At 50.6% G+C, this 25,849-nt stretch overlaps 8 protein-coding genes across 8 annotated transcripts; 4 read left to right on the forward strand and 4 right to left on the reverse strand.

Moving 5' to 3' along the window:
• Positions 1–1,599: 1,599 nt before the first annotated feature.
• Positions 1,600–4,543, forward strand: BKA67DRAFT_546143 (uncharacterized protein). The gene is made up of 2 exons (XM_046101371.1): positions 1,600–3,549; positions 4,450–4,543. Exons 1-2 carry the CDS (start codon positions 1,902–1,904, stop codon positions 4,473–4,475), a joined length of 1,674 nt encoding a protein of 557 aa, XP_045964026.1. The 5' UTR covers positions 1,600–1,901; the 3' UTR covers positions 4,476–4,543.
• Positions 4,544–6,136: 1,593 nt separating this feature from the next.
• On the reverse strand, positions 6,137–8,164 carry BKA67DRAFT_589676 (uncharacterized protein; the record flags this gene model as incomplete). Its single annotated transcript, XM_046104500.1, has 1 exon — positions 6,137–8,164. The coding sequence occupies one exon, from the start codon at positions 8,162–8,164 to the stop codon at positions 6,137–6,139; it is 2,028 nt and encodes a 675-aa protein (XP_045964027.1).
• A 283-nt stretch (positions 8,165–8,447) lies between these two features.
• Positions 8,448–10,820, forward strand: BKA67DRAFT_616283 (Prp31 C terminal domain-containing protein; the record flags this gene model as incomplete). The annotated part of the gene is made up of 3 exons (XM_046105439.1): positions 8,448–8,865; positions 8,919–10,494; positions 10,594–10,820. The coding sequence occupies exons 2-3, from the start codon at positions 8,928–8,930 to the stop codon at positions 10,818–10,820; spliced, it is 1,794 nt and encodes a 597-aa protein (XP_045964028.1). The 5' UTR covers positions 8,448–8,865; positions 8,919–8,927.
• Positions 10,821–17,066: 6,246 nt separating this feature from the next.
• Positions 17,067–18,663, forward strand: BKA67DRAFT_32331 (uncharacterized protein). The gene has a single exon (XM_046096198.1). The coding sequence runs from the start codon at positions 17,468–17,470 to the stop codon at positions 18,278–18,280; it is 813 nt and encodes a 270-aa protein (XP_045964029.1). The 5' UTR covers positions 17,067–17,467; the 3' UTR covers positions 18,281–18,663.
• A 617-nt stretch (positions 18,664–19,280) lies between these two features.
• BKA67DRAFT_546159 (uncharacterized protein) lies at positions 19,281–20,126 on the forward strand. The gene has a single exon (XM_046101372.1). The coding sequence runs from the start codon at positions 19,764–19,766 to the stop codon at positions 20,004–20,006; it is 243 nt and encodes an 80-aa protein (XP_045964030.1). The 5' UTR covers positions 19,281–19,763; the 3' UTR covers positions 20,007–20,126.
• BKA67DRAFT_546162 (acetate kinase) lies at positions 20,127–21,776 on the reverse strand. The gene is made up of 2 exons (XM_046101373.1): positions 20,844–21,776; positions 20,127–20,775 (listed from the first exon to the last, which is right to left on the reverse strand). The coding sequence occupies exons 1-2, from the start codon at positions 21,608–21,610 to the stop codon at positions 20,292–20,294; spliced, it is 1,251 nt and encodes a 416-aa protein (XP_045964031.1). The 5' UTR covers positions 21,611–21,776; the 3' UTR covers positions 20,127–20,291.
• Positions 21,777–22,156: 380 nt separating this feature from the next.
• Positions 22,157–22,740, reverse strand: BKA67DRAFT_530026 (uncharacterized protein; the record flags this gene model as incomplete). The annotated part of the gene is made up of 2 exons (XM_046099173.1): positions 22,157–22,424; positions 22,463–22,740. 2 exons carry the CDS (start codon positions 22,738–22,740, stop codon positions 22,157–22,159), a joined length of 546 nt encoding a protein of 181 aa, XP_045964032.1.
• A 503-nt stretch (positions 22,741–23,243) lies between these two features.
• BKA67DRAFT_653109 (uncharacterized protein) lies at positions 23,244–24,320 on the reverse strand (the record flags this gene model as incomplete). Its single annotated transcript, XM_046106296.1, has 1 exon — positions 23,244–24,320. One exon carries the CDS (start codon positions 24,318–24,320, stop codon positions 23,244–23,246), a length of 1,077 nt encoding a protein of 358 aa, XP_045964033.1.
• Positions 24,321–25,849: the final 1,529 nt, after the last annotated feature.

Raw genomic sequence — 25,849 nt, forward strand, 5'->3', positions numbered from 1 at the left:
ATGTACACGATATGAGGAAGTTGAAAGCGGATGGAGATATGAAGGAACTCAGCAAAGAGATGGCGTGCTCGTGCTAGCCAAAGTTGAGGGCACATATCAAAGAGTCTTTTACCGCCTCTATGGACAAAACGGAGCGAGTATTCCACGAGGAAAGGAAAAGCCATCGGAGAGATTACCGGTCGAGGGGGACAGCGCTCGATATCGCGTAAACTTTGGACTACCATGTATAATTAGGAGAAACTGAAATGGATAATTGTGCCCGCAAGATGCGGTGGAATGAACTGGTTTTCTTCTTCCTTTTCTTCTTCTTTGCTGTTTCTCTGGTTCTACTTGTGTGATGTCTATTATCAAGCCACATCATAAAAGCGCTTCAACAGAAAAGTGGACAATCCATCATCCTACAGAATAAGAGACCACAAAAAGTTTTGAAGGCAGGACTTGGCGCAGTCCTACTGCACAGCAGTGGTTTGGAACAAGCGGCGTAAGACAGCTCATCTCGACGGATTTCAAGGAAGGATATACCGGTAACCAAAAACCAGTTTAAGCCGTACTGCTATATGTATATTTATACTTATATTTAAGGCAGACAAGGGTCAAGGCTGATGGGCGGTAACTCTGTAGATACGCCTGCTTTTGGGTCTTCTACTAAGTTCATCCGTACTGCTGGACAGTATGCTTTCTATCCAGTGATGACGTCATACTTTGCAGGTATCATATACTTCCCAGAACATAGCCGACACAAAGATGCTTCCCAGCAAAGATAATGCGATGATATCGGGATCGGATTGAAGCGCATACATCCTGAAGCACAGGCGATCAACAAAGTTGAGCGACAGACCAGTGTGGTGTAGGGCTGTCGCCACCGGCCTTGTCCGATGCAAACCCAGCCACTCTATCACTGCACAGCCAGCTGCAAGTTCGTCATGGGACCGCCCTGGAAGCCCCTCCACACATGCCGCTGTTTAATTAGCCGTGGGCCGCTCGACATGCTCGACACGGGCACGCAAGCAGGCAAGGCATCTGATTGTGAGACGATGAGAATTTTCCATGTTGCCGGGAGGGGGGGGGATCATGGCTGCTTCGCTGGGACTCGGGCAGGATTGCAAATTTTTGATGAGACGGTCGCTTGCCGCCAGGTTGAAACAATGCTGGCGCTCATTACCATGCTCCCCTTATTAGGACGGACGAGTCGTGACACGGCATAGCCTTTGAATTGGCACATGGCTAAGTCAGGGACGTAGAAAAGGTTACCCAACAGGTGGCACCGCATTTGTTCAGGAAGGGAACTTAGGGAACTAGTCGCACGGCAGACGCCCCGATTTTCTGCTTTGCTTCTGTAGGGGTAGCTCGTGATTGGGCGAACGAGGCGTGATGGAGCGTGCTACTAGTAGAAAAGGTTGCCAAGATACTTACAGTGGTTAGTGATGTGGACTTTGATGCCCAGCGGACCACGCTGTTCCATGTCAGACGGGCCACAGCCCTCAAGAAACGGCAGCGGTAGGGCAGGTCGGCCGAGACCAGCGAGGGAGCCTATGCAGTGTATGTACATACTACAGAGCGACGACTCCACCCATGCTCACCTCAGTGGGCAGTCTGTGTCACCTTACAAGTCAAAACTGCTGCTGGAAATACGTCACAGGTCCCTTCGGCCCCAGCCCAGATTGATTATTGCCTAGACCAAGGTCTACATAGTATTCCAACCCCCGACCTCACGCAAACCAGCCCCGCCTCGTACTGGAGCGACATATCTGCGGGTACCCCTCTTCGTCAACTCTATCATCTAACCATAGACAACCGCAAACTACGCATTTGCTCAAACCAGACTATAAATAACGCTTGTTTTTTTGGAAAATTTATAGTCAAAACTCTATCGATACACCACGCCAATTTCGTCCGTGGCCATGTCGCGCTACGACGCCTACGACGCTCCCGTGCGCGAGACCCGATACTACCGGGAGGAGCGTCATCGGGCAGAGCCTCGTTACGAACAAGACTATCTGAGCGTCAACCCGGCCAGCAGAACCCAGCAGCTCATCCCCCGTGTCACCCGCGAGGACAGCGATCTCTCCATCGAAGAGGTTCGCCGCGACTTCCCGCCTCCGGGTTATGCCTCCAGGGACGTGCGGCGTACTCGCTCGGCCGAGCCGGGCTACGACGACGATTATTACTATCGCCGCGACCACGATAGTCGCTCCGTGAGGGACGACCCGCGCGACCACCGCAGCAGGAAGACCGGCAGCGTCTACTACGAGGAGGAGGAGCGGACGCGCAAGCGGGTCCTCAACAAGCAAGAACAGATCATTGCTGCTGTTGTTGGCGGTGTCATCGCTGCCGGCGCCAAGGAGGTTTGGGATCGCCGCGAGGCCAAAGAGAAGGGCCACGGGGATGTCAACCGCAACTTGGCTGCCTCTGCCGCCTTGGCGGCTGGTGGTGCCTTCGCAGGTTATCAAGGCGCCGAGGTCTACAACAAGCACGCCGCCAAGGAGGAGAAGAAATCCACTTACGTCGTGCACAAGGGCCGCGATGGACGCGTCGACGAGCGCTACTACTCGGACGAAGAAGAGGATCCCAGGGACAAGAAAGGGAACAAATCCTTCCTGGAGAGCGCTCTCGGTGCCGCCGGGCTTGGTGGGGCCATCAAGGCCTTGACCGGCGGCGGCGATGATCATCGATCTGAAGGTCGAAGCCGCCGTGGCAGCCCGGACTCTACTCGTTCGCGTGGTGGAGGCGGCGACAATGCCAACCGTATGCAGAAGGCAGCCAAGGCTTCTCTCGTAGCCGGTGCAGCCGAAGCCTTCCGTGTCTCCAGGGAGCCAGGTGGCTGGAAAGGAGAAAAGATGAAGCGCATCCTAACTGCCGCCGCCGGTGCAGCAACCATTGATGCGGCTCAGAACCCCGACAAGGACAGCAAACGCCACCTGATGGAGTCTGTTATCGGTGGTCTCGTCGGAAATCGTGTCCTGAACGGCTCTAGAAAGGATATCGAAGAAGACAGAAGGACTGGCAGGAGCCGCTCCAGGTCCCGGGCACGATCCGACGGAGGTGGCGGTGGCGGTGGCGGTACAGGACTTGCAGCACTTGCGACGGCTGGACTAGGCGCTTTGGCCGGCAAGAAGCTCCTCGACAAGAAGGAGGAATCGCGAAGCCGGAGCCGGCGTGGTAGCCCCGACTCTTACTACAGCCGAGACGAATCCCCGCGCCGGCGACAACGTAGCCGAAGTCGGAGTGTTGTCGACACGGCCCGTCGCAGCTTGGCCAAGATTGGCCTTGGCAGTGCTCCGGCCGACGACCGTTCTGACTATGGAGGGTCGCGCGATTCACGCAGACGTCGCGGTCAAAGCCCAGGCGACAGATACGATGATGACTACGATGCCCGAGGAGCTTACATGAGAGGCGGCCGGGGCGACGAGCACGACGATAGATCGGCTAGAGGCGGTGGTAGACGCCGAAGCAGGTCAGTCGGACGAGGAAGCCGTCGCTCGAGCTCGGTATCTAGCAGCGACCTAGGCGACTCCGACGAGGATGAGAAGAGAGCAAAGAAGATGAAAGGTAAGCAACTTATAACCACGGGCTTAGCCACCGTGGCCACCATTCATGCAGCGCACAACGTCTATTCTAGTATGGAGAAGCGCAACGCAAGACACAAGGCAGTAAAGGAGGGCCGTCTGGACCCGACGGAGGCGAAGAAGCTCAAATCCAAGGCCCTCCTGCAGGATGCCGCTTCAGTTGGTATTGCGGCGCTTGGTATCAAGGGAGCGTTGTCCGAGATGAAGGAAGCGAAGGAGACGATGCACGAGGCCCGCGAATGGAAAGAAGAAAAAGAGAGACGACACCAGAAGCGCATAGATCGGCTGAAGCATGCATCCAACGGAGACAACTATGGCAGAAGTCGTGCTGACAACTGGTCTTCTCCAGCTCCTCCCCGGGAGAGTCGGTACTACGATGATGGACCCCGTTATATCGACGGGAACCCATACGCGGCCACTCTCCCAGCTCCCCCGGTCGGCTACGACCGGAGGTGAAGAGGTTGACATTTTATTACCCGCAAAATGTATGACACACGCCCTATAACACCTCCCCGCTTCAAATGGTCTCCATGGGCTCTCCGGCAAAACTCTCCTTCCTTTCACGACTTTACGATATTTATGTATGATGATCATCATGGAACAAATTTTGAGCTCTATACAAAGAGGCGTCCTGGGAAGAATTTGAACTGGGATATTGAAATGGGAGATTTTTTGTGCTTGCGTTGCCTTCTTCATCCCTTTTTATGTTAGAGCAAAAGAACGGAAGGAGCCTTTTTTCCTCTCTTTTTTCTTTTCCTTCTCTTTTCTCCCCTAGTATCCCCTTTCCTGGTCTTTTTTGTTCCTCTTTTACACTACACCAAGAATTTCATGAGAAAGTTTTGTGTAACAGAACTATACACTGATACCCATGACTATGTGACAGACCGGCGTCGACGCCACGACCGCTAAAAGAAAAAGTGATTGCTTGTGGCTTGTTTAGGAAACAATCCTTGTGCGGCTTTTCTAGAACGGGGGGGGGGGGGGGGGGGGGGGGGGGGGGGAGACCAGTGCGTGCACAAAATTGTCATTTTGTCCCAACAATACCTCATTCGCGCATCATGAGATGCGTGTGAGAATTTCGGGAGAAGAGGGCCTTTTTGTGCATGCATTAGCCCACTTAGCAAAGCCCACGAGGAAGGAAACCCGAGCGAGCCACTGCGATTATGAAATTTCCTATTCCTAATTTTTTCTTCTTCTTTCTCATAAAGAGCCGAACAAATCGACGGGGAATCCTACGAGATATCCACACCCACTCTAAGACACGAAGACGCGAATGCGGTGATTTGCCAGCTACCCCGATGAGCCACGTTTTGGGGGGGGGTTTGCTTGCGATCACGATTGGGGGGACCTCCCTAGCATGTATTGTGGAGAAAGACGGGAATGCATACACACATACATGCGTTTCTAGCGCTGGGGAGGAGGGGAAGGGATCGACAACGCGGTCAGGTTTCCCGAAACGACTACTATTGGGGTGGGCTTTTATTTTTATCTTTATGTTGCTGGTATCTCCTTGGGCTTGTTTGCATCTTGTTTGGGTGGTGTGTTCCGTTTGAGAATATACCAACCTTTTATTTCTTAGCATTTGTCAAATCAAGGTCCTTGGTAGACAAAGATATATGTTGGGCCGAAGTGATGGGACGAAGAGAGGAGCGAGGAGGAAGGACGGGGGGTATTTGTGACACGAGTTAACGACCAATACATTCCATTTGTTTGAATGCAGAAAGCAAGTCTCGGTTCGGTTTGATGTGATACCCATGACGAAGAAGAGACTCGAAAGCCGTAAACATGGCCGATGCTGCGGCTGCTGCTCTTACCTGACGAATAAAACATGCTTCTATCCAAGTCTGTGGCATATATTACCTCTGAACTATTATCAGCACAGCACCGCCGGAAACCACAAGTCGCCATATGTTAACCCAAGCTCAAGACATCAAAGAGACATGCTTGGGGGGACGAAATAGCCAGCACCCCGTGTCATTCGTGCCACATGGCGCTTTGGTGGGGCCGGGGACGCATGTACATGATGTCATTATACCTATAACCTTTTTTTCACCGCTTGCGTGGCTGACCGGCCGACTTCCTGCCGCAGGGCTTTTGAGAGATGAAAGGGGGGAAACACTTGAAAAGGTAAAGGCCATTGAGATGGTCAAGGTTCGACCCCCGTTTCGGTGTTATGAATCTCCCAATCCATGGATGGTAGGTGATCAAGCCGGCTCGAGTTCGATAACACCTCCCCCTGAGGACTTTAGAGAGCGGGACTTGGCGGTGGACTAATAGTAGTTTGAAAGCCCTATCAAGCAGCTTCTTCCCGGCTTGGCAAAAGCTTGTTAGTACTGATACTCCTGAGGACTTGCTGTCAATCGAACTTGGTCGTTCGTTGATATTAATCTCAATCTCAGGTCAATAGTGCAGCGAAGAGTCGCGAGCTGAGACTGGTTTTGCTCGCAAAGAAGCTTGTTCACGTCTGCCTGTTAGGTCTGTAAAGTCACGTGTCTATTAACAACCCACACTCCTTGCTGGCAATTTGCTCGCGTTAAGATATGAGATATCTGGGGCTATAACAAGCCATTTCAGCTGGTGGCACCTCCCTGCTGCTTCCACGCTTGGGCCATAGCCAGCATATTTGACAGATCCTGTTTCTGCTCGTCATCCGCTGGGAACACGTAGTCAATATATTCCTCGTACGTGTCGTCTTCCAGTCTCCGTCTCCTCTTTGTCCTGCGCGGCATCTGCTTCTGGACCTTGTCGATGTCCTCGGCTGATCCATAGGCACGCTCAAATGACAGCCATGAGTTTAGGAGTGAGACCGTCTCCTCTTTGAGTTCCTGGTCCCTCATTCGCCGATGAGCGCGCTGGAATACCTTCCGGGCGCTCTCTCTTGCTTGCTCGCTCTTGGGCGATTCTTCTGCCTCGCCATTCGCCGTCTCATCTGTGGTATCTGGAATGTTGAGTTCGAAGTGTGCATAACTGATCCACACCTTGACATGGTCTGTCTTCTCGAGCAGTCGCTCATACAGGTCGCGGGTTTTGTCATACTCGCCCTCGCCTTCTTCAAAGTCGATATACGCCTTCCATAGCAGTTCAGGCATGTCCAGCACATTCTGGCTTATAGCAAGTTCGTATATAGCTCTCGCACGGTCCAGATCATCCAGACTTTGTTCGAGCTCTGCAAACTTGATCCATGCTTGGCAGTTTGCAGGGTTCCACTCAATGTGTTTTTCGTACAAAGTGCGGCACCGCACGAACTCGTACAGCTTCATCTCGAGCTCCACGTAACCCTTGAAGAGCTTATCTTTGGGGCACATGCCGATAGCTTGGCCCAAGGTCTTCCGTGCAGCGGTCAACTGTCCCTGTCGGATTTCGAATTGCGCCTTCAGCAGCCAGAGTTTGGCGAATGTGAACTTCTTATGGGGTATAAGATCCAAGCACAGCTTATAGATCTGCCGTGCGCGGTCGACGTCGTTGGCCTCCATCTCCTCCCATAAGGCATAAAACACCCATAGATATATGTACCGGCGCCAGTGTCGCTTCTCTTGAGTAGGTGGTATTTGGGCCACTGCCCTTTCGTAGACATCTCGTACCCGGTCCAGGTCGCCCGAGGTCTCCTCCAGGCGCGCGTAGTCGAACCATATATCATAGTTCTTGGGGTTCTGAGTGATCTGATCCTCATAGAGCCTCCGGCGCTTGGATAGAACGACATCTTCGACGCCCTCCTTATCACCAAACTGTTTTTCGAAAGTAGTGTAGGCTTTGTGGAGGTTCATTGACTTGGAGCGTGGCAGGCGGTCCAGAGCATGCTTGTAGATGGCCCTCGCCCGCTCGTACTCCTTCATTTTGGCCTCGAAGCGGGCCCATGCAATGAGAAGTTTCTCGTCGGTGAACTCGTCTCCAAGCACGTCGATAGCAGAGGCATAAACTTCGCGGACGAGATCGCTGGTCCCAGACTCTTCTTCGAATTTGGCCCATTTGATCCAATTCCGCGGCTCGGGGTGGACGATGGTGAACCGCTGGAAGATGTCGCGCGCCCTCTGGTACTCGCCATAGCGCTTCTCAAGCTTGATGTAGGCGCTCCAGGCAGCCTCTTCGGGCTCCCACTCCATCCATCTCTCGAAGACTTGTCTCGTGCCGGGGATGTTTCCCAGCATCTCCTCCATGTAGACGTACTTGTACCAGAGCTTGTCGATGCGTGGCAGAATGGTGACGGCGCGATCGAGGAGGTTGCGGGCGTGGGCGATGTTCCGGTTCTTCATCTCGGCCTCGATGTATCTGATCCATAGGATGACCGAGGTGGAATCGACATCGAGGGCTCGCTCGAAAACGGAACGCGCCCTCCTGTATTCTTTCTGCTCGAGTTCCCACTGTGCGTAGCGCATCCAGTTGTTCATGTTGATGCGATTGCGGCGCACATAGTCCTCGAACTCCTTGCGCTTTCTGCCTTGGAATTCATGGAGCTCCTCGAGATCTGCGAAGCGTTGGGTGGGTGCTTTCAAGGTTCCCTCTTGCCTGTCCTGAGCCTCGCGCAGCAGCTGCTCTGCCGAGATCTGGATGGGCGCGGGGGCCTTGTTCTTGACCCTCGGGGGGCCGCGTGAAGACTCCATCTTGAGGGGTGTGTGGCTGATGGATGCTTTTGGTTCCTAAGATGGCCAGACGAGATTGACATGCAAGGGCGGACGACACGCTTTCCAGACTTTCCAGACTTTGCAGACGCGGACGACGAAGACGCGGGATGAACTGTCTGGGCGCAGTGCTCCAGCAAGTCTGCGAGGGAGAAGGCGGGCGTTGCGGCTGAGGCTGAGGCTGAAGCTGAAGCTGGAGCCAGACTGTGCTTGAGCAAAACCAAAGAAAATCAATGAACATTAAAATATGGACGCGCCGTCCCGCGATTGAATCCTCAAATCGGCCTACGTTTAGTTGCTTCCAGTACAGCTATTAAAGTGGGGCACCCGGTGGTTAGCGCCATTACATAAGCTTCTTATCGGACTTATCTCCAACCGTTTCGCCGTCGCGTATTCGCCATTTCAATTCATTTTCACTTCACGGCATTCCAATGCAGGAACTGCTGCTCTCCGCCCTCTGATTCTTCGGCACTTGATTTGCGCTACCTAGGGAATCTCGTGGCTCGACGTCGGCACCCCCCCGACAAACTTGCTCAGCGGTAATCCACAGCCCCCCACCGAGAGCGCTCTGAGCCGCCCTGCGCGACCACTACAGCTTCTACCATTTACGCCCGGCATACAGGTTTGGAAAGCGGCTGCCTAGGGCGAGCCACGTGTAGCAAGAGCAAGCAAGTTGCGCAAAAGTGAGTCGGTCGCATCTGATACTGCTTTGTGTTCGTAAAGTCTCATCGACCAGTGGACCATCATGTCGACTCTCGCCGACGAGCTCCTCAACGACTTCGAGGACTCCGGCTCCGAACAGGGCGATCCCCAGGATGACCTTGGCTTGGATGGCGAGGACTCGTCTGTCCGCCAGGCAAATGGCCACAGCAAGGATGACGACGATGACATGGTACTCGACGGTGATGAGGAACCCCCCGAGGAGGAAGATCAAGAGATGAGTGGCCTCAACGCCGCCGCCATACATCCCATGGATGATCCAGACGAAGCAAAGGCCAAAGTCGAGCAGATGCAGCTCGGCAGCGTCAAGGATGTTCGCAAAGTCACCAAGGTCATGGACAGGCTGGAGCCACTGTTGAAGGTAAGCCATCCAGCGCAGCCATCGACGCCCCCTTCCCGCGCACGTGGCACAGCTAACCGACTGGCCTCGGCCCTGCAGGACATCCAACGATACCAATCACAACCTCTCAATCTGTCGACCATCAACATTGGTAACATTGAGGATAACCCCGAGTACAAGATCCTTACCGAGTCCAACACGCTATCCACCGAGATCGATGGCGAGATCATGAAGGTACACAAGTTCATTCGAGATCATTACTCTGCCCGCTTCCCTGAGCTCGAAACGCTCATTCAGAACCCCATCCAATATGCCAAAGTTGTTGCCATTCTCGGCAATGGACCTATGGACTCTAGCAGTATCAAAGCATTGCAGGATAGCACAGATAACGTCATCGGCGAGCCGCTCAAGCATGTGCTCGAGAAGGCCTCGCTCATGACCGTAACATTGGAGGCTACAAGATCTCAGGGACAAAACCTCGGTCGTGACGAGTTGGATCGCATTTTCAGGGCTTGTCAAATGATTGTGTCTATGGACAAGGCAAAGAAAACCCTCACGGAATATGTCCAATCTCGGATGAATGTCTTCGCCCCTAATTTGACGGCCATCATCGGCTCTCTAGCTGCAGCACAGCTCATCAACACAGCTGGAGGCTTGACTCCATTGTCGAGAACACCTTCATGCAATTTGGCGGCGTGGGGAAGCAAGAGGCAAGCCAACTCTGCCTTCGCAACAAATGTCCAGAATAGGCAGCAGGGCTTCTTGTATCATTCACCCATCATTCGGGGCATCCCGACAGATTTGAAGAAGAAGGCTATGAAGGCGGTAGCTGCCAAGGTCGTCCTGGCCGCCCGCGCAGATACTAGCCATACCAATCCCGACGGTGCTTATGGTGAAGAGCTACGAGGTCAATGCTTAGAACGACTGGACAAGATGACAGCCCCTCCGCCCAACAAAGGTCAACGAGCACTTCCTGCGCCGGATGACAAGCCGTCGCGTAAGCGTGGTGGCAGACTGGCCCGTAATGCCAAGGCAGCCGTTGCCATGACCGAACTAAGGAAGGCCCAGAACCGTATGGTCTTTGGCAAGGAGGAGAAGGAGACTGACTACGGCATTGGTGATGGTACTGTGGGTATGGGCATGATAGGCCATGCTCAGGAGGGCAGGATTCGCGCTACTCAAATCGATAACAAGACGCGTGCAAAGCTGAGCCAGAAGAACAAGGGATGGGGAGCAATAGACCCTATCGGCGGTTCGGCCTCATCGTTTCGAACTTCCGCGCAATCCAATATAGACCTGCGCGGAAGAGGCATCCGCACCTCTGGCGTAGGGTCCACCATTGGTGGTGGAGCCGCAGGAACTGCCTCCTCCTTAGCATTCACCCCTGCTCAGGGTATCGAGCTTGTCGACCCCAAGGTTCAAGCTGAACTCAAGCGCAAGCGGGCAGCAGAGGACGACCGTTACTTCAAGAGTGGTGCCTTCACCCAGGTCGGTGGAACCAATAGCCAGCCTCCCAGCAAGAAAGTTGATGTGGGAGCTGGCAGAATGTTACCTCCGCCATTGCCTGCCAAGAGATAGAATTTACGCAGCAGCAACTCTTGCTTTCACGCTAGAAACAAGGTTTTCTGCAGCTGTGCAGCTGAGCACAGACAACAGGGTCTTGTGGCGCCTAGGTTGCCTTCTAAAGAGTGAGAACCGAAACGAACAAAAAAAGGTTTATATGTACCAGATCTTGTATTGCTTATGTAGCATCGTAACGGCGTTTGAGGTCCAGCTCAAAGCTGATGGGAAATATGATTCATGTAAATTTTATAACCGATGCACCAGTCGGACTCTACCAAGCGCGCATCGCTGCTGCGCCGAAGATTGACTCCATGTCGTGGTGTTTTATTATCAACGAGAGTTTGCCTTTTGGTTCCAAAGCGCTCAGGCATACTTGGTAGATACGAAATCAGAACTCCAGGAGCGTAACACGCCACATCGACAGAACCCTCCATAGAGCTAATTGTCGATGATAGCCTTCTTTCAGTCCCTGCGTCAAGAGTTGGCGGTTCGGCCTCCCTTGGAACCTACACAGTACATAGCAGAAAGTCCTGCAGGAAAGGCACCTGCCGCGACCTCCGGATAGCCACCCACGAGCAGTAGTGGCACACATCTGCGGCCGTTAGGAGAGCCGTACAAGTATGTGGCTCAAAGAGAAAGGACAAGCGAACCCTCCGGGCAAATAGTCGCAGCCACTTGTTTTGTATGGCACGGTACTTTTACTTTGTATGCAGTCTGTAATCCAACTCGTGCGCGCTTAATACTAGCCACACACACCCCATCAGGGAGGCTCAAAGACCCCTACTACCACCGAAAGTTACTTTGAGGGGACTGACTGGCAAGTAAACATTAGAGAAAGACAATGTTTTAGCTATGGCTGTGTGTTTATCCCCCTTTGCGTTTATCCATTGTGCGTTCTGATCTTCTCTCCTTGATGAGAGAGGATGATCTCCACGCAACAGGTCACCTGGTAGCCAGTCGACTGCCCGGAGCATGTCCCCGGAGCAGCAAGGTCCTTTGAATGCTCGAAAAACAGGTAAAATGATGTCGCTGAGATCGTGCTCATGGGAAACACACGTGGAACTCTTATTTGCAGAAGTCTTATGGTATTGTGGGGGAGATGGACTGTTCCAGGCCTTGTCGATCTATCCCTCGCTTGAGGTGCAGTGATGCATGGTATCTAGAATATATGTATGACAGAAAGTAAAATAGAACTGCCGAAATGCTTTTCAAGGAAAAGGGAGGGGAAGGGAGATGGGGGCGGAAATCGCAAAAAGCCCCATGCCGCCAGACATGGGGAAATCAGAGTTTCCCATTTGCAGCAAGACCCGGGGTTGGAAAAAAATATTTAGAATTTGAAAAAGAAATTAAAAAAATTTATGGGTACCAGTATAACTCTACCGCGCATGTAGGAAAACATGATAGATAGTATCAAGTACGTGTGCTATCTCTAGTGAAAGGGGAAGAGGGGAAGGACTCGAGTCGTCATATCTCGGTCACGCTCCGGGTTGGTGGGACTGGCGAGACGAACGGGCCTATTGATGCGTGTGCCATAGCTTTGGAATGTGAACATGGGCACGAGCATTTCAGAAGCAGCCTGTCCTTGGTGCTTCGCAGGCAAGCTCTCTTGTTACTTTATTTGGAGCACATGGGGGATGCGGGGTCACTCGAGGTGTGTAGAGGGATGTAATGGTATGTCTTGGAAATGTACACTGGCAATTTACTCCTCACTAGGACAATTATCTAGAAGGGTTTATGCAGGGCCCAATAGCAGCAATGTGTACTACACAAGGGCCGCACATGTCTGTCAAGGTTATGGGCCAATGGGAATTGATTTCGAGCAAGCCTAGCAGAGCCCGCATTTCGTCAGATAAAACTCGATATTCATTTGTTTGTCTTACTCTGGGCATCGTAGAATAGCTCGGGAATAATGCCAGGATGCGTAAGTTCTATGCTATAAGTGCTGGTTAAGAGAGGATAGATGTCCCCGGGTTAGAGTTCAGGTATCAACCGCGCGTACGGCTTGGTCAACTCGAAGCAGGGCATAGAGCTGTGTTAAAATGTCGTGTGGTGTGAATTGAGTTTGTCCGGCATCAAAGCTGGGAAGTCTTGGTATGTTTAGTGCTCCGGCTCCGCCGGCAGGGTTCCGGGCTTCGGTCCCGAACCATCGACGCGAATTTATACATGTATACTATTGTAGATCTTGCGACGGGTTGATATTGTTGTTGTTACGCTCTCGAGCAACTTTGCGTAATGCTGAACGACTGTTCACGTGTGGGAATGTTGCAAACATAACATGCTGGCCTCGGTGAACATCGGGTTTCCAACCCTTATTAACGGCAGGAGTCGAAACAGCTTGGATTAAACGGGAGTGAAATCAATCGATCATGCTATGTATGTACATGGTATTAAGGTGTTAAACTTGGTAGCTTGCTTGTAAGTATAGCCAGTCTCCAGCGAGCTGGTTAGAGCATTCATCGATGGTGCAAATAAAAGCCTGAATGTTGATTCGTCAAAAACTAGATATAAGGTTGTGGCCAGGACTATTTATTATGCCTATGCTAGAACTTCTTCGGGAAATGATATTCGAATGAGGCTCTCCGGTTTGCACGGCGCCCGCCCGCAATGACTGGGCTTTAGTTGCTCTAACACTATAACTAGCTTACTGGAGGTCGTTGTCTACGCAACGGTATTGGCACTTGAGGATAAGGAAAACTCTGTAACCTAGTGTGGTTTGAGCGAAGGAAATGGGTTTCCCAAAGAAGGTCAACTGAAGGAGGTCTGACGTCAGAAAGCTTCTAGAACGTTGCGTATCGTCTCAACGGTCAATGTCTGCAATTTTATTTACTTTTGACGAGTGCCCGCAAGCGGATAGTTTCGAGTCGGTCAGCCAAAGACTAGCTAGAAGTATTTTAGAATATACGGAGCAATATCCAGGATCAGCGTGGACTAAGGCCTCAAGTGGCCAGTGTCGGGCCCCGTATTAGTTTTGAAATCTCAAAGCTTTCGTTGCGACCTAACGATCATCGATCTGACCACAAAGGAGATCGGGAGATCGTCTCGCTTGTCGGCTGAGCCACAGTCTACAAATCTGCAATGCGAATGTGACATGCCGATTACTCCGTGTTGCGGGTCGCCTACCTTGAGCCTTCTGAGGAACAGGAAGGTTGCCAAGACGTGCATCAAAAGTTGTAAACCGGTATGTAAACATGTATCCAACATTGTCTGATATTGTCTGCACCTGCATATGATCCTAGAGACGACTACATCACACCCTTTTCCGGAATGCAGCCGGTCTCTACTGTGTAAAGACTTGGGGTCGAGCGAGGCACATAACAACTGTTCTTGACACTCATCGTCCTAATGTCATAGAAATGGCTACTGGCCACGGCCGTTGCTGCTTGGTCGGATCCCTGCATAGTAACCAACGGCGAAAATAGTGCTGTGGATGAACCCTGATCATCCGCCCGTCAGTTATCTCTACAGAGTATAGCCCTTGCAGCCAATCGCCGATTCGTTCGAAATCGACGATTGGTATCCAAATTTTCGAAACCACCATAACGAGTATCGTGAGCCGCGATAGCCTCAATTCATCTCAGCACAGTCACGGAGATTCTAGTCCGGCTCAGAATAACCCTTATTCGCGGCAACTCCGGGCCTGATCTTGTTCTTGTTCTGTTATACAAAATGGCATTCAGGCATTACATCATTTGTTTTGAGCACCATCGGTCCCTCACGTTTAAGTAAATAATCGAAGGTCCATCGCGGTCTAGACTTGGAGCACAAGGCTGTTCCAAAGCCTGTACCTTGGTCGGGTTCGTGAATGTATTGGATCCTCCAAGAATATTGTTATCAAGTACACAGTATACTTGTTCTGAACGAGCCAATCATGACGCAAACTCAAGGGACTTCGAAGAGTCTCTTTGGGGGACCCTGAATTTCTGCTGTGCCCTGTTAGATGCGATAGAGATTCCTTCTTGCATTGGATGGAACTCAATCAAGCCATATGGGAGGGCGCTTCCACATTGTGTTGCAAGGGTACTTTGGCGTCTCCGGAAAGAAACTTTGGGCGATCTGCTTGGAGAACCACATTTTAGCAAGGACATGGAGGTACTACGCGCTAAAAGGTTTCCTGTCTGGGCTGCATGTATCCCTGTATATTGAGGGCCTGAACTTCGATTGAGCACAAAGAACTCGATCGCAAACCGAAGTCTAACACAGGTGACCACGACACCTCACACGGGACCCTTTTTGCTGTCCCTGCTTAGTCCGTCTTCCCCATCAGCCCACTCCGTCCATGCAGGGACTTTGCTCTATTCCTGCGACGACCGAACCGATAATTTTCCCTAGAAGCAGTGCGCTCTCCGTCACAGGTATGACATCACAGTGGCAGGGCCCATCCCGAAAAGGGTCCTTCTCATCGTACTGCGCCATGTACCGTTCTCGCCGGCCTCAGGTACTATCAAATGAAGGCTTCCCACTCCATTCCTGTCATTTAAATGTGGAGCTTACCCTTGTCGCTGACAACCTGCAACAGCTCTATTTTTCTCAGCTCTTACAGTAGAAACCAGGCAGCTGTCAGGATAGGAGGTAACATTTGACATTAATCATGACTGAACTTTCAAATCGTGCAAGGCTAAAATGTTAGGATTATCATTTCACAAGGGGGGGTTTTTATTTCAATTTTGTTCTTTTTAATGAATCCTGCACCGGGAAGCAAACTAGTGAGCGTTAAGTTGAGCGGCCACCAATTGCATGTACTCAAGAGCGATAAGTCCCCGGATCGAGATCCAGGTGTTCAGCCGAGCATGGAATTCTCAAATACCATCTTTCCCGCTTATTACTTGCAATGTCTTTGCCAAGCGCCTTTTCAGGCGCCTTTACAGTAGTTGCTCCCCATGAAATGAAGAGCGAAGACGAGGAATGCTACAATAGCTTGGTAAACAACAGTTGTAGTGCACATAACTAGTCCTTACATAGAGTGGCCGTAGCTGATGCTCGCTTACGGACCCGCCTGCCTGGAAAGGGCGTCAATATTCGTAAGATGCTGACTGCACACCCATTTGACAAGAAGAGCCCATGATCCTGGAGTAAACTCTGTTGAAGCCATTCATTCAGGGTCTAATGCAGTCGTCGAACCATTGGCCTGGAATAGGTTTGTGGTTGCATTAACCCTGACACTTTATACTCACACTACGGCCATAAAGATAGACTACCCGATTTAGCTAGGCGTTGTAGTCTACTTGGTGCTGTCTAGCACAGGTCTGGAGGGTTAATTTTCATTACTGTACTTGCATGCTACTGCTCCATACATACAGAGAAGAAAAAATAAAAAATTAAATTAAAAAAGATCTTTGTCCTGCCGCAAGGCTTTCGCAACGCATTTCCAGAGGCGAGGGGCGGAAATTCAGCGGGGCTTAACCTCCGGAGGTGAACTCTCAACTCTCACCCTGTTGCCATGAAACCCCCAGATTGAGGGCCCAGAATTGAGGGTTTCTGAACTCCTCAAAAGCCCTTGGCGGCCACATACGTCATTATGAACACAGGAAAACGTTGTTGGATCAGTTGGTTCGGAGTCCTTGGCAGCACTTCGCGCAGCGGAGAATACATAGAATCTGGATTCTGGACTGATCACGACACTCTCTCACTTTACAAGGAGGATAGACGGGCGCCCGATGTAATCGGGAATCGGCACCAGAGGAAGACCTTGGATGTTGAACTTTCAATCTGGCAAGCTGTGCGATGCCCTGATACCCCGATTCCAACGGTTGCGTTGCGTTGCGTTATTTGGACCTGTTCTCGTCTGACCGAGTGATCCGATACAACCTCCAACAGCCTGTTGACATGCATTACCTACATACAAGTTCGTAAAGGAGGTCAAAAAGTCGACTAATCTGTTCAATCCAACTGTGCATGCATCGCGGCTGTACCAAGTAATCCAAAGCTCATCATATGTCCGTCAAGACCCTGATCTTCCGGAAAATCAGAAACTGTTTGTCGCAACTAGACTCATCCCAGGGCTTAAATCGCAAAAGGTACAATGGCAGTACTTCTGTCAGTACTTGCAGTCGTGGCCTCCGCTTTTTCGTTCGACTTCCTTGAGACCTCTGACCCCTGACCCCTACTCGTACTCATCCGCCGCCCTAGCTCTCGCACTGCTACTTTCGGGTCAAGGTACGCTCCACTGAATCCACCCTAAGAAACATGGGTTGTGTAGAGCTGTGCGGCTTACGGGCAAGCGAAAACTCGATGGGATTCATGCCTTTCCCATACGTCTTCTTTTAAACCAGCCCTCGCGCACATGGCCTTCCGTTGAATCCTGTGTATATCTACGAAGCTGTCCAGCCCAACCACGTCGAACAATCTTATTTTGGTCCCAATCATCCCATAGCGGAGCTCTAATCACTGTCTCTCGACGTTTTTGTCTCTACATTATTATAACAAACACTTACAACATTTACCTACTCGTATTGCAATTATCTACACCATCTATACCAATATTCCAGGTACCATTACAGCATTCAAAACCAGTACTCGCGGGACATTCGAGCCGTAGGCACAACCTATACATTTACAATCGTATAACCTGATCAAGGAATCGACCAATACAAACATACACAATCTAAAAAAGCAGCAGCAGCCTCGCGGTTCTTTCAATAGTGTCTGGACAATCGTGCGCCAAAATGATGCAAGCCAGAGATGCTACAGGCCGCCAGGTCTCGCTTCTGAATGACGATTCCTATGCACGTCCTGTGACATATCGAAGCATAAATTCATTTCAGTCAGCTGGAAATGTTTCCCCGTCACCACATACGCCGGAACTCCTGCGCTCGAATTCTTACGACTCAAACGTCAGCTATGAAGCTCTATCTCCAACAACACCAGCCGTTTACGACTTCTCCAGAAGCCCGTATGAGGACTTCGCTCTCGAGAAGTCGGGCGCCATGAAGCGCCCAACTTACTTGGACAGCAGCAGATCAAACTCATTCGCCGATGAGGAGAGCTCTAATGCCTGTTCAGCACCTGAACGGACCGCCAAGCGCTACCCCTGCCGGTACCGCGACAGCCATGGCTGTGAAAAGACATTTACTACGTCGGGACATGCCTCTAGGCACTCCAAGATCCATACTGCAGAAAAAGCCGTGCAATGCACGTATCAAGGCTGCCACAAGAAGTTTACTCGCGCCGACAATATGAAACAGCATCTTGAGACTCACTACAAGGACAAGTCTCGATCATCCAGCAAATCCTCGAAATCTTCACTGAGCTCATCTAAGCGTGGCTCTATTTCATCAAGATCGTCTGCCTCTCAAGGTAGCAGCCATGTATCGGAAGATGTCGTCATGTGGGATACCGACCACTACAGTGTAGTCCCTGAAAGCACTTGGGATATGCGACTCAACTTGCCGCTGATGACTCGCCCTGGTGCTGTAATGAGAACTAGCAGTGGGCTGGACGCACTCGCAGCCATTGCCTGCCAAGAAGGCAGCGCATAAGCTTACACCGTCATATTTTCTGGATATTTGCCCGATTCTAATGACTTGTGTTTTGGGCTTGGTTGCTACCTTGGCAGGTTTCAACCATTATATATACATTGTACTCGGAGTTTTGGATCATTTTGAAGATACCCGGAGCTCATACAAATGAATGACACGCGGTCTCTGCATCGAACTGGGAAGCCTTGGATAAGGCAACAGGTATCAGCATTGAATAACTGGAGGTTTCTTAGGAGTCTGGCAAAAAAGGGAAGGTCAGGCTCAAGGGCAAGCCCTTACGGCCATGTGGTTTTTTTTTTTTTTTTTTCGGATAATACAAGAGATCATGGTTTTCCAGTGGTCTGTTCTACGGTCTGGCATTTTATTTTCGCATTAGATACCACTCTTCCACCCACATGGGTGGTCGGCACACGCAGCTTGGCGCGATGTTTGGATGAGAATATATTTACATTTCATATTAACCTTTTCATCATTTCTCAACGTGTGATGGCGACCATCAGAAATCCAGTTATCTCGATGCGCGCACAGGGGTTGGTCGCCTTTGCCTCATGGCTGTCTTTCACACGCAAGCGAATGCGAATTATCCTAGTGATCTCGTGCTCCAACCTAGCTGGTAGGCGGTGATCATGTTCAACCCCTCATGCTTTACAAACCTAAAATACAACAATGGTCGCAATCGTATTAGTCAAGCTGCCAGGCGGCAATTCATTCGACTTTCGAGTATGCCATACTTTGTTGTTCGCCACGTGTCGACCCGAAAACTCTTCAACAGTGACAAAGATCGGAAGAAATGAAAATGGTGTGCGTATTGCCTGAATGGCACCAACTGAGTTTCTCCGAGTCCCCCGACTCATCACTCGATTCACAGGTGGGATCCCAAAGATTTCTCTGTTCACACCGACTGCCGTTACGGTAATGAGAATGTAGATCTGACCTTCATGGGGTCAAAGGTGTTAATTCATATCTGACGATTCTTACAAGGCCCGTGACTTTCTAGTGTCGCGCGTATAGTCCTCCGCCTGTGCCGAGAACTCCCACTAGTCTCCACAAAAAGACCCCCAAAGTCCACACGCACCATATCGTAGTGCGTCCCTTCGACATACGTCAGAATGTTGTCAGGGGAGCTTCTGCTTCCTGTTCCTGGGCCCCACGACGGTTGCGACTTTTTTTCCTTGGTGACCCCCTTCGCAACAAGACCCTGTTCCACACCACAACTTGTTTTTGTGAGCTGACAAGACGGGCTGGAACGGTCTCTAGGTCCTTTCAGATGCAGTAAAACGCACTACTTTACCCCATTCCTTTTCGCCCTGTTGAAGCCCTTCAGACACGAGCTGGCTTCTCCACTGGCTCCGGGATTCTCTCGACGAATGGCTTTCGCTGAATGGGTGCGTTCCTGTCGATCTCGGATATGCCTGCCTTGTTCTTTTCATAACACATCTTTTCCGCCCAATGACATCGTGATTTATTTCTTCCTCTCCAACTTATGCACAATTGGCTCCTGACCGGCTGTCGGCCACACAGCAGCCTTAACTTGGTAAGTTTGCTCGCATTTTCCTCGAGTCTCTGCCCAATGTGCGAGACCCTGCCGGAATCGGTACACCACCCTGTACACAGCACCGAGGGACTCCGTAGAACGCGTTCGAGACCATCGCGATCGCCACTGATCTGCGGAGGAACATTCAGCTTGCTGAGCTCGCCTACCAATGGGGTTAATCTCACCGCTTAGTCAAAACGACGGAGCGCGGATACTCATTCACGATAGTGTCTGTGCGAATGAGACGGGCTTACCAATATCGCCGACATAATCACAATGAGGCTCTGTGTTGCTTTGTGTAATTCTGTGTACAAAGCATCAATAAATATCATTATCACACCCTAACTTCAGCTCCCATCTATCATCCGCGGGCGGCTTGGTGCAGACAAGTGCATTAACATCATACGATTATAGCCAGTTTCTTAATTCGTGATCACTAATCCGTAGCTTACCCCAGGTTACAATCGATCTTGTTCCTTATTTCCATAACTCCGGATCCTGGGCGCAGCCCCTGGCCATCTCGAATTGCTCATCCGTCAAACAGACCAGCGTTCTATGCTTCGCGCTCTCCTTGCCGACATCTTGCACCACATCTTGAATTGGATTCCCATTCAGCGCATCGTCGATTTCAAATCCCAAGCATCCGGCCTGTTCAACGACACGCTGGCGCAGCTTATCACTCTTCTCGCCAATGCCGCCCGCAAAGACCAGTGCATCAACCTTGCCCCCCAGCGAGACATAGTAACTCCCCACGTAACCAAGAACGCGGTCCACGAACAAATCAAATGCGAGCTTGCACTTCGGGTCGTCGGACCCTGCAATGACGCCAAAGTTGGTCGTGCCGGTGAGGGCTTTCCAACCGCTCTCCTTGTTCAGGATTTCTTCGGCGCGCGAGATATGCAATTCTTTCGTCGAGGACGGTGAGAGTTTTCCCACGTCACTCGCGTAGTGAAAGACCAAGCTGTAGGTTTGTTTGTGTCAGCCGGAGTATTTGTGAGCGACAAACAATGTTTCGAAAAGCACCCATACCTAGGATCAACACTTCCACTGCGAGTAGCTCCTGGCAAGCCTGCAAGGGGTGTGAGGCCCATACTGGTGTCCCAGGACTTTCCGCCCTTGATAGCGCAAGCACTGGCACCACTGCCCAGATGCAGGGCAATGATGTTCAAGTCCCCCTTTGGTTTATTGAGAAATTTAGCAACCGAGTTCGTGATGAACTGATAACTGATGCCGTGGAAGCCATACTTGCCTAGCTGGTTACTCTTGGCGATCTCAGGATTGATAGGATAGGTTCGTATATGCTCCGGCATCGTATAATGGAACTGCGAATCGAAACATGCCACATTGACAGCTTTCGGAAGCTCCTGTATGCACGACTTGATGATCTCGAGCGCGCTGGCATTATGCAAGGGTGCCAAATCCGTCAAGGCCTCCAAGTGGTGATATGTCTCTTCCGTGATGAGCTGCGAAGTCTCATAGTCGCCGCCATGAACGACTCTGTGGCATGTGATGCCGATATCATCCATGCTGGATATCTCCGCCAGTTCCGGATCTTCCACCAGCGTCTTGAGAAGAAGCTTGAATGCGGCGTCCTGGTTCTTTACGTCCTCTTCCAACTTCTTGTTCTTGTAAACTGAGACATTTTCCCGCGAGTATTTGAGCTCTACTGGTGGTGATGTCAGGCCGCTAAGTTGCGCTTCCGCTATTTGCGATGGTGCTTGACCTTGCTCGGCGGAGAAGACGGATATCTTCACGGAGCTTGAGCCCGCATTGATTGAGAGGATAATCTTCCCCATCGTGTAAACAGATTTTTCTGGAACGATCAATCAAAACAATTGCTATGCGGTATCTCTAAAGTCGAATTTGGGCCTGGTTTCGAACTTATAAATCCCTCGCGCTCTTTATGATCATGTGGTTGAAGTATCGTGGTATCGTATGTTGTCACTTTCCAAGCAATTGGAGAGCTACCCCACCGTGCCCGCTATACTCATAGCTTAGTAATGTATGACGTTAGGTATGCATTGCTAGCTGAACCTACCGTCCACATAACGTTCATTTATTCAGCCTTCTCAGCCTCGTCATGTGAATAGACGGGATTTAAAGACTATTATTGCAGGTTACTATTGGTCTCAACTCAGTATTACGCTCGAGCTTTGTTCTTAACGATGTTGCATCTACTGTGAAACGATCTCTTGCCCATACAAATGCCCCTGGAATTTCCCCTACATCAGTCTTGGATAGTTGCCACAAGATTGGCGAACAGCATCAGTGGCCATCTTGAGTTTTCTACCGACACTCTGGCTTCAGGTCTTTTACCTGACGCCGAGTTCACCATTGATCTGCTAATCGCCGGCTGAGGGCCCCTTTTCGCCATTACCACCGCTGCCAGTATTCCCAGGGGTTTGCTTGCTAGAAGCTGTGTCTCCGCCATTCTCATCCTCTCCACTATTACCATTCCCCGATCTCTCTTCTTCACCATCACCGTTGTTGACGTCAACCGAAGTTTCGTCGTTGGGCATTACGTCTTCATTCATATTATTATTGCAGCCGCCACTGCCAATGTCTTCAGCCCTGTTCTCGACGATTTCCCCGACCAATGCTCCATCGCCACTACCACTCGAGAGTCCGGCATGAGTTTCGGACCTTACCTCCAAACTTCCATCAATTCCTTACGCTTCAGTACCTCCTTTGGTTTCTCCAGTCCAAATTGAGTTTTTACAAATTCCACAAAGCCCCCTGTGCCATGCTCCTTTTTCGTCTTCGCGTACGATTCGTTCCTTGCTGTGTGGCGAACACATGTCTCTCGATGAGAGGCCTTGCGCTCTGATGCCATGCGCAGAAACGCAGAGCATGTCGGAGGTGGGCCACGACCGCCAACCAGGAGCCAGCGGCCCCAGGAAATGCGAGTGTCGTCCTCGGAAGACATGAAGAAGTGGTCGAATGGCTCTGACTTCTTGTGTAGTAAGTCGAAAGAGGCAGGACAATACAGGTAATCAGCTCGATGAATATCAAGACTGGGAAAAAGGAAAACTGTGGGCTAGCTTCAGAGATCCTGGAGAAATTACAGGTTCCGTCTGAAGATCAAGTTGGCGAAGTCTTCTTAATACCCCCGTGTCACTCATGAGTATCGGCGAAATGACAACATCGTTTGGGGCATCAGAAACGAGCGTGAAATAGAGGCTGCCATAAGCCCGAGAAATGGAGCCGAGATACCGAGAAACTAAGAATATCTAGAACGTGAAAAGACGCCTGGATTCAATCAGCTTCCAGACCAGCAGGTTCACACTCGCGGTCTGGCGGGCAGTGTATCCCATCCGAACTTCAAGTGGCCGTTCCGACCCCCGCCCCCCCAAAAAAACGCCTGCCTTCCAAGCGCTACCCATAAACACTAAATTAATAATTGTAATCAACAGAACCGGTCGAGTGTTATTAGCTCTCCATAAGGTGCGATGGACGAATGAAGACAGCCGGTCCATGGGGGGTGTCGAGTACTCGTCGACGAGGATCAAAACTCTGAGCCCCCGAGTAACGAGGGTGGGTTCGGACGGTCTTCGATCGCTGGACCTCGCTCTCACCCCTCACGATGGGAATGGACACTCTATTGGGGGCCTCCTGCCTGGAAACCTTGCGGCGCTTGCTGACAGGTAGATCAGCTGTACCGTATTGGAAAAGATCGTTGGTGGTTGATTCGCCGCGGACCGAGATGAACGACCACTTATCGCTGGTATCTGCCGAGTTGGCCCGAGGGCGACGGTCAGACGCATCCGCCTCCACATGGGCGTTCTCCATCAGCTTGTCCAGGTCCGCGACGGTGGCATTATCAATGACGGACTCGCTAAAACGCCGATGCGGGGAGCGGGCAGTTGGGCGAATTGCCGGCGTAGGCGTGATGACTGACATACGGCTGCCCACAGTGCTCTCGTCGGGCAGTTCTCTGTAGCGCAGGAAGGAGTCTTTCTTGGAGTGGTCGATGGTACCCGAGGCGGGAGGTGTGGCGTAAGCTATGGAATCTACCTCCATCTTATCATTGATGTACTTCTCGCCAACACTATGGACAGACTCGATGATGGTGAAAGGGGTCGTAAGAACACTGTTGCTTCGAGTCCTGCCCCGCTGGCTGGATGGACACCAGGCCTCAGACCAGCCCCCAAGAAATGCCGAGGGACTGCTCTGCATGGGAGTGTCGATGAAGTGACGCCAGTCGGAATCTTGGATGGCTGGCGAATGCTCAGAACTGGTGGTAGACGTGTAATCAGAAAAATTGGAGGGGACAATAGTCAGGTCGTCGTCGCTTGCCACGTCGTTGAGCTGAGTGCGGTCCATACACACGCCAGAACGGCCGCGAAAAGGAAGAGGTGAAGAGATTTGCAGAGGGCGGGTGGTGATTTTGGGTGTCTTGCTGAGTCGTCGCCAAGTTCCTTTCAGGTAGTCTACAGCTCGCCGGGTCGGTGTTGCCATTTTCTTGACAGCAGCAAAGGGTGACGCTGTGTTCACATCGCAACTCATGATGTTAGAAACGGCTGTTATTGACAGGAATAAGTGTTTTATGAATGAGCTTTAGTTGCAGTTGGAAAGCTGCTGTTTCCAGAGACAACAACCTGAATAAACTCTAGATGCAAAATATCCTTCTTGGTTGAGCTTCGGAAAACTGCGACTGGCCAAAGATGAAATGATTTTTTTTTAAGAAAATGGTAGCTCTTTTGTTGATATTGAAGCAGTCCAAGAAAATCTGGGCTGATGGTGATTTGTTGATGTGTGCACCAATTATGTTCGAGGCAGAGGTGCTTTGGGCATTCAGGATGCAGCCTGACGATGCGAATCGTTGAACGTTTGGATAACGAACTACAAACACAAGCTCACCAAATTTCCCGCCTGCAATTAAGAATGCCAACCATTTCTCTCGCTATTCATTTGTGAGTGGAAATCTTAAATTCCACTCTGAAGCAGTCAAAATAGCGGTTGCCTTTGTACCGAAAAAGTAGATTCCATAATGTTGTTTGCTTACTTCCCATTCATTTGCTTCTCGTCACTGTCTCAGAACTTACATTGGCAGTTTGTCCAGAGCATATTTTCGGTCTGGACCTTCACTGGTACTGAGTATTTGAAGATAATTACAGTTGCCCATCCCTGCTTACATCCTTCTCATGTATGATGGTCAGCTTAATAGCTTGCTCCGCGGTCCTTTCCCTCAAGAGCTTGGTGTCAAGAAGTAAAAGCGAATAACCTTTTGCACAACCAGAATTTGTCCGTTGGGCTTGCTCATCAAACAAATTGGCCCTTAACAGGCCTCAATTTGTCACTCACAATTTTTGTGCAGTGATTCAGCACCTTTATCATTCTTATTTTTCTTTTCGTGCTCGGGTCACTTGAGACTGGCCTCTCAATTATCTATCATACTGAAAACTTACCAAAAACCTTGATGAAGTCAAAGATATGTGGGATTGCATTACTTAGTTAGAGGAGGTCCTTATATCTCGGAATCCGCAAAGATTGTCACAAATACATACTTGTAAGAACGTCAACCATAATTGATAGTAAACATTGATCAGGCTCTAAGCGCTCCAGAGCAAATGTATAGAGGCAGTGAGTGAGTGGGTAGCAACTTCGAAATCGCCCTTTACCCAAGCTCACAATCTAGCATTATCTCACCCACAGGATCTGTACTCGAGCAAGTCATTATTGTGAATAATATGACTATCTTTTGTAAGGCAGATGCTATCCTTATAACACCCAACCCTCCCTCAACTAAACCCGTCGTCTCGCTCCATATAAATTTTTTCTTTCTTTTGGCTATTCCACCGACTTCGCCTACGGTTTTCAGCTGAACAGTGAGAGACGGATGTGCTCTCTCGTTCTCGGCATGGCCTCTCTACTAATCTGAAACACAACCATCGGAACTTAAAATCTGAACCCTGTTCTCATGTCTTGGACAATGTCATATACGATTGCCACTACTTGGAATAGCTGCCTGTTATGTAGAACAAAGGACAAGGAATGCGGGAGGTTTGCTCCATGTGCGCTGAATAGGAAGAGGT

This window comes from Truncatella angustata (genome assembly GCF_020726525.1).
Source record: "Truncatella angustata strain MPI-SDFR-AT-0073 chromosome Unknown BKA67scaffold_1, whole genome shotgun sequence".
Lineage (NCBI taxonomy): Eukaryota > Fungi > Ascomycota > Sordariomycetes > Amphisphaeriales > Sporocadaceae > Truncatella > Truncatella angustata.

Excerpts from the sequence above, each read along its gene's own strand:
- BKA67DRAFT_546143 (XM_046101371.1), top strand. The coding sequence starts at position 1,902 with ATGTCGCGCTACGACGCCTACGACGCTCCCGTGCGCGAGACCCGATAC. Across the intron at positions 3,550-4,449 it reads GAGAGCAAAGAAGATGAAAG|ACCGGCGTCGACGCCACGAC; the intron begins GTAAGCAACTTA and ends ACTATGTGACAG.
- BKA67DRAFT_32331 (XM_046096198.1), top strand. The coding sequence starts at position 17,468 with ATGATGCAAGCCAGAGATGCTACAGGCCGCCAGGTCTCGCTTCTGAAT.
- BKA67DRAFT_546159 (XM_046101372.1), top strand. The coding sequence starts at position 19,764 with ATGCACAATTGGCTCCTGACCGGCTGTCGGCCACACAGCAGCCTTAAC.
- BKA67DRAFT_546162 (XM_046101373.1), bottom strand. The coding sequence starts at position 21,610 with ATGGGGAAGATTATCCTCTCAATCAATGCGGGCTCAAGCTCCGTGAAG. Across the intron at positions 20,776-20,843 it reads AGTGGAAGTGTTGATCCTAG|CTTGGTCTTTCACTACGCGA; the intron begins GTATGGGTGCTT and ends ACAAACCTACAG.